At 35.3% G+C, this 6,934-nt stretch overlaps 1 protein-coding gene across 3 annotated transcripts in view; it reads right to left on the bottom strand.

Annotated features, from left to right (window-relative positions):
* Positions 1-710: 710 nt before the first annotated feature.
* LOC149777227 (dynein light chain Tctex-type 5-B-like) overlaps positions 711-6,934 on the bottom strand; it is a 28,065-nt gene continuing 21,841 nt past the window's right edge. For all 3 annotated transcript variants that reach the window (XM_089941972.1, XM_089941971.1, XM_089941970.1), the window contains one exon: positions 711-3,036. In XM_089941972.1, the coding sequence (XP_089798098.1) occupies positions 2,476-3,036 (561 nt within the window). In that variant the 3' untranslated portion in view covers positions 711-2,475. The remainder of the gene's footprint in view (positions 3,037-6,934) is intronic.

Here is a 6,934-nt window from a genome sequence, read left to right as displayed (position 1 = left end):
AATTCAAACAGCTAGGAATAGAGGTGTATAAAGGTATACTTTTCAAAAGTACACAACCTGCTCTAACGTACTATATATGCAAATTGAGGAGAAAAAGATCTTACCAAATCGCTTTTATCACGTTTTATATAGCCTTAATATACATAGAAAATAAGTCCTGAAAATTTGGTAAAGTGATATGTTTGAAAATCTCTTACGGGCATAAAACGCGCTCTTCCTACAAAATGACATATATAATGAGTTATATTCTGACGTAGTTCAATTCATCGTGTTATACGTAACAATTTAGAGTTTTTTAAAGTCTGAAGCGACAAGTTTAATAAAAAAGGTCATTTTTGGTAATCTGATTTTGTTAAGTATAAATATCTTTCATGCAAATTTTATTTCATTCCATCTGACACTCAATTTTGCAAATGGCCCTTAAAATGGGCCTATAATAATATATCACGTGCCTGTGCGATCTTATAAACCAAGCAATTAAACGGGGTCATTGTACTAATAGGTGTACTAATTTTGATAAATCATCAGTTCTGAACCTTAGGTGCCATATTGTCTTTAAAATGGACTAGAACGTTTCTATTTTCTTGGATGTCTGAGAAAGGCAAAATACGTCTATATAACACATTATTCAGCGTGAATAACTACTAAAAGAGTGAAGTGAATTCGTGGTATTCATATATATTAAAAAAAGACGAACATCACAAGTTAAATGCCAATTAATTTGAATAGTATTGTATATGGTTACTGAATAATTCTGCTTATTCAGGAAAATAGATACATGATATCAAATTTTATACATTTGACAAGTATATGCTAAGCACGCAACAATTAAAAAAAAGAATGAATCAAATGCACACTTGGTATTTTAGAATTCCTCCTGGAAGAATATAATACACGATTAAAAGAGAAAAATAATGACATCGTTACGTAAGAACTACACTTGTATATAATGTATGCAGAATAAATCTATCATATTCATGACATATTTTTCTTATATGTAATTACGGAAAGGAACAATATTCAGATCGTAGGAAATTGCAGGTATTGTTTTCACAGTTCTGGGCATGTGTGTGTGTGTGTGTGTGTGTGTGTGTGTGTGTGTGTGTGACAGATAAACATATATTTTAATAAGCCTCATTAGTCATTGTGCAAATTATGTTTCAACCAAGCTATTACATTGTCCGGTTTATATGGACATGCAATAAGTGCAGTATAATTCTATTGATTCATAACGCTTAAGTCATACATGCTAAGCTTGGCTCAAGATATAATTATTATGAATATTTATTATTTCATAGATGTATACACGGCCCTACCTTCAAGAAGAGTAGCGATAACGAGATATTCAAGATGACCATCAACACCGTCATGTTGGGTATAAGATCGACATCAGTTCGTCTGAGCAATATACATATCATAATTAATCCTTTCAGTGAACAATCAATGCCAGTACTACGATCCTTTGAGAAGAACCACTGATAATGATATTTTCAAAATGGTTGCCATGATGGCCCTGTTGGAATGTAGATCGACATCGTTGTCATTTAAGACCAACAAGATATTAAACAAAGTTTCTTAATGAAATCCTGATCATATGTCGAAATGAATATGTGTTCAAGATGAGCAACGATAACAATATATTAGAGGTGGCCACCAATAAACCACGAAGGGCGTGAGATCGGCACAGTTTTCGTTCAGGTCTCTCTGCACATCATCCCAAGTGTCTATGGGGAAACCTTATGTTAACCAGGTCATCCGTTCAGGAGTAGCAATGACAGTATTTTCTGTATGCCTCACGTGGCCGCTGTAATGGATGTTCGATGAACATCACTTTCATTTAGGACTAAATAGATACATTGTGAAGTCTGTTAATGAAAGACCTAGGTTGAGACCACCGTTTGTTTAGAAGGAATAGCGAGAAAAAGATGGGGCACTATTTTCATTTAGAACCAGCTACACTTCACAATAGATGAATTGTTGCATGGTATTGCACAAAATGGTTTAGAAGGAGTAGGGAAAAAACTACAGTTAACGGACGGTAGACGACGGACACAGGAGAACCGATGAATGACACAGCATACGCTCGTCTGGACTTTGACCAGCAGTGCAAAACCCGCATATTTACACAAATTTTATAAGCACTCTCAACATCCTATGTGTCCTAACTTAGACGAAAATCACAACTGCCTTTTACAATACATTACAGTTCAGTTAAGTCGAGGTATGTGAATTTGTATAAACAAATATGGAAAAATGAGGACAAACTTAATGTGTAAGATTTACATTTCTGCATCACAATGAAGCTTCTATGCATACGCATGCTCTGCAAGTAGAAGCAAAATATAATGTTATTTCATTTTATAAAACCTAATAATCCTTGCATACGACAGAGATTGCGTCGGAAAACTAAAATCGAGCCAAGTTATGCTTTCCGTTAATAACAAAGAAACATCAAAAGATAAGGGATGTAGTAATCTATTCAAAATAAACGCCATACACATTAGCTACGGCGATTAAAGAACTATTTCTGTAGGTGTAAGAGGCGAAGTTATCCGTGTCGTGATTCCAGATGCACCTGCTAGAAATGTGTAAGCCTTGCCGGTTGTTATCAATCAGTGTTATGGTGCAGACAAGTTTGTAGCGCGGTATTTTTAACGCCTTAACCTTTTCTTTGATAACGCTCGTCAGCTCCGTTGTAAGATATTTACACCGTGCAGGGTCATACCTTACATCGCTCAGTCTAAAATCAAGAATATTTTTTAGAATCTGTTCTACTTTCCGCTGCGGAAAGGCTTCGCCCTCCTTTGGTTCGAGACGGTAAGTGTTTTCTAATTGAACAACAGGTGCTGCCGGTTGAGACTTGGATCTATTTCTTGCCAGTCGTTGCCATGCCTGGGTCGCAACCACCAATCGAAAAAAATTTATTCTTGGCTTTGTAGATGATACTTTCTGACTGGTCACTTCGGACTTGGATGATTCGCTCTGACTTCTTTTGTATGACCGCATCGATGCTCCTCCTCCGGACACTTTGGATGTCTGAAAATAAATATATAAATAAATGTATACATACATACATACATACGCACAGTGAACCTAGGAGGGTAAATAAGGTCTAAAGAGAGACTCATTGCGTTCTAGTTGATCATAAACGTTTGGGAGCCTTGTTCAACCGATGGACTGTTTTTATGTCAATTTGGTGATCGACCTTGAGGTAAAATGCTATTAAAAAAATATGACTGAAACTGCCATCGTAAAATATTCACGGAGTAGATAAATACGTGGGAAAGCGTAACTCCTTCCTTAAATGTTATTGCATCCGACAAAGTCTTCAGTAACATTAAAAACAATGAAAGTTCGAGAACTCGTAACCATATGGAAAGTTTAGTATAGTATGAACATTGAAATACACTCCAATTAAAAAAGTGGAAATTTTTCATTTTCAAATAATGTTAATAACCAATCGCAGAAGCGCTTTCAATCTGGGAGCTAGTTTGCTCCATGTCATGTGACCTAGTGTAAATGTCCTTAAGGACTCACGGTGCTAATTCAGTTTCCATAGTAAACTTAAGCAAACACCATAATATTAACAATTCAATAACTTAAAAATTTTGAATGCTCATAATCAAACCTATATTTATCAGTATAGATGAAACCTGGATGTCAGCTTATGTGTAGAGGAAAGGACCTGCATGTGCTTGAAACATGTGCTTTCAGTTGCGCACCAAAGAGTCAGGTGCTAATTTTAGTAATGAGTGTTCCAAACTCAAGACTGTGAAATGACGGAACTGCCATCAATAAAACAATGTCTCTTTTTGTTCCACTTACAACTAGGATAAGCTCTCAAAAAATTCTTTTCCCTTAAAGCATAACTTAGTTGTTAACTAATCCTGTCCAACCAAACCCATATTTACTCTTTTTATGTTCATCCATTTCTAGGCTGGTTCCCATTTTTCCATTTCATTAGTACCGTGTGTCATGAATACAAATTACCTTCTTTCTCAGATGAAAGAACATTTGATACGCCATCTTAGTCGGGGTAATGACATCAGCCAAATGACTCACTGGTAGCCGGCACAAAACTTTATTGTCACTCGTTAAATACGTTAACAGCCAGGTGCATGTGTTTCAATAGTATGAGACCTTTGCGTTGCTTGCTCGGTTTTAACTGAACACACATTTCTTTCTGAATAATGTCATTGAAAGTTTAAAAGTGGGCTATGGATTTACTATAACCTTTTAACTTGATACACACTTCTCTTCTGTACCTTCGTAGCTAAATAATACATCTGGTCAAATGATGCGAGTTAAAATGCATGTGGAACTCAAAGGTTTAGTCCTCACTAGAAGGACACAACAAGGCAAAAGGGTTCCATATTAATACAGATCAAATATCATAAACATGGCCAAACCTGGTCGTATATCAAGTACAGTCTATTAAACGTCTACTTTAACATATATATTTAGATAAAGTGTGATATATTGCGGACACTCCAAACTCTTGCATCAAATTAAAACGTAGCACCATTCTCTTAGCGACGGAGGGCAAGCTGAACATTGCGTTGAACCTGTTACAGTTTTGTCCAAAACATTAAAACAGAGATGAAAACCTTTTACCATTCTCAAGTTATTACAAGCTATTGTTTGCTAAGCATATACCGCGAGTCCAGCAAATATGTTTTCCCTTATTTCAGATGAGGCTGCAACCATACGTTACAAATTTTTACATTTTTCAGCTGTCGTAGGTATTAGCTTTGTGGCTGATTGTAACCTGTAAACGGAGTTTCTACACAGAAAATGGTCCAAATATATGTTCATGCCATCAGTCTAAGTTTGCTCCATATACTCCATTGGTGCCATCAACTGAGTTGTTTAGTCTCATACAGGTCTAGCTGTCTCGAATGCTAGTACATCGTGATAAATGTCCTAGTTATATAAGTGTATATTTCATTCGACATTTTGTGGAAATCATGGCATCAGCTGCGACATGAGAAAACGTACCGTCAGAAAATATAACACCATCATGAATGTATGACGTCATAATGATATTGCATTGCTGCATTAAAATTTAGAGCATTCCATTTCGTTCGATATTCATGATTATCATATAGCCGGTATACTTTACATATAGCATGTACAATGTCATATTTGTTTTATATTACATGTTAAATATCACAATATTTGATTCTGATCGGCACAAATAAACCTATGAAATTTCTACGCAGTATTCTCTTTACAGATAGGCTACGATCGTTGAAAAATTAATTACCCCGCGTACTGGAAATTTGTTTTTTTTTTTTACTATCAATAATAACATTTTGGCGGCCGTTTATTTTTTTATTGACTGCCAAATGAGAATTGTAGAAAAAATGTCACATCCGTCTGAATATGGCCCATTTATCCCCATATGGGTTCATTACGTAATGCTCAGATTATAATGCGCTGAAAAATGACGCTAACCGCAAAGAACAACAATAAATAAAACTAGGTGAACTGGTCAACTGATAATGTGCGTGTGGAAAAGGATAGCTGTAACGTGGAATAACCCCTTGATACAAGAGTGGTTTAAACGTGAACTTAATGGAGTAAATAAACTCACTTCTGCTCAAAGAAGATTGTGGACACAAACCGGTCTTCAAACTGAAAGAGCGTTATCCATCTTACAGAATTATCAAGCCGGTTTCTGATAGCTGAATACATTTTTATATTTAAAAAAACTGTCCTTGTTCCACAATATTACATGAACACGTATTTTCCAGAAAAATAACGGAATTAATCCTTTTGAATCCAAGTAATTTGAAATAACTCCAAACAGCACAACATACAACTAACAGTTTAATTGCCCAGCTTCTGCTGCGATTAATTCTCCAAAACATGGGTTATATGGTCTTTCTAAAAGGTAAACAAAGGGTTACGTGATCATGTTCTCGAAGGGTATAGAAGCAAGTATTTGTTGCGGATCACGTTTACCCTGTGTGACCATGACGAAAATCAATCATTTTAAATTTAAAAAAATTAAAAAATTGTTTACATCTTAAAGACAAAGTCCCATCGTGACCTTGAAAATAACCAATCATTGTAAAATAGAAATTGGTTTACGAATGTTGCTACAAATTCTGAAACAAGGTCAGGATTTAGATTAACACCTGGTGTTTATAAACTAACAGTCAAGGTCAAACTATTTTCTGAAAAAAGTATCATCTCTAGTGAATAAATTTACATTACAATATCATGCAATGAAAAATAAAAATATTTAAAACTGAAAAAAATTAAATTGAAATAAATATATATTAAATCAGATACAAGTAAATCAAATATACAAAACACGTTGTCGCGACTAATGTATAATTTACGATTTCCTTGGTCTCACGGAAAGTAAAAGACAGAGACAGCGGGTTGCCATATTTAGTCGCAATGTATTAAATAAAGCATGGTAATGGACCGGAGGTCGTCGTCTCTCGTTTTATTTTATTGTTATTTCCCCAAACAAGGCCGTGTTTCTTTTTGTTTATTTTTTATATCTGAAAATACACTTTTGACGAAAGGGTCAGAGCACTCTCTTGCTTGTCCGCCTCTCTCTCTCTCTCTCTCTCTCTCTCTCTCTCTCAACATTAAAGGGACAACATACTGATTCAAAACAATATGTTTGTCTCATATCTCGATATTTTGTTACAAGCGTTGATAGCACTTAGCCGTTTTTACCAGACAATAGTATTTTTGTTTCAAGCAACATTTAAAACATATATATTTGAAATTCTTTAACCCGATGGACATTCGTTTCTCTCAGTCCATTCATTCAAGCCTAAACTCTCATTCACTGCTCCTTTACAGAGCAAAACAAGCAGCCCTCTATCAAAAATGTGGATGATGTGTTGAACTCTGTCTAAAATATTGTGTTGAATACAGAGCGTGGGCTCGTAGTGGATAAACTATTCAC

The sequence above is a fragment of the Sinohyriopsis cumingii genome, chromosome 18, assembly GCF_028554795.1.
Source record: "Sinohyriopsis cumingii isolate HCF-2022 chromosome 18, ASM2855479v2, whole genome shotgun sequence".
NCBI lineage: Eukaryota > Metazoa > Mollusca > Bivalvia > Unionida > Unionidae > Sinohyriopsis > Sinohyriopsis cumingii.
Note: the sequence above shows the minus strand (reverse complement) of the source record. Positions and strands in the feature narration are given on the sequence as shown.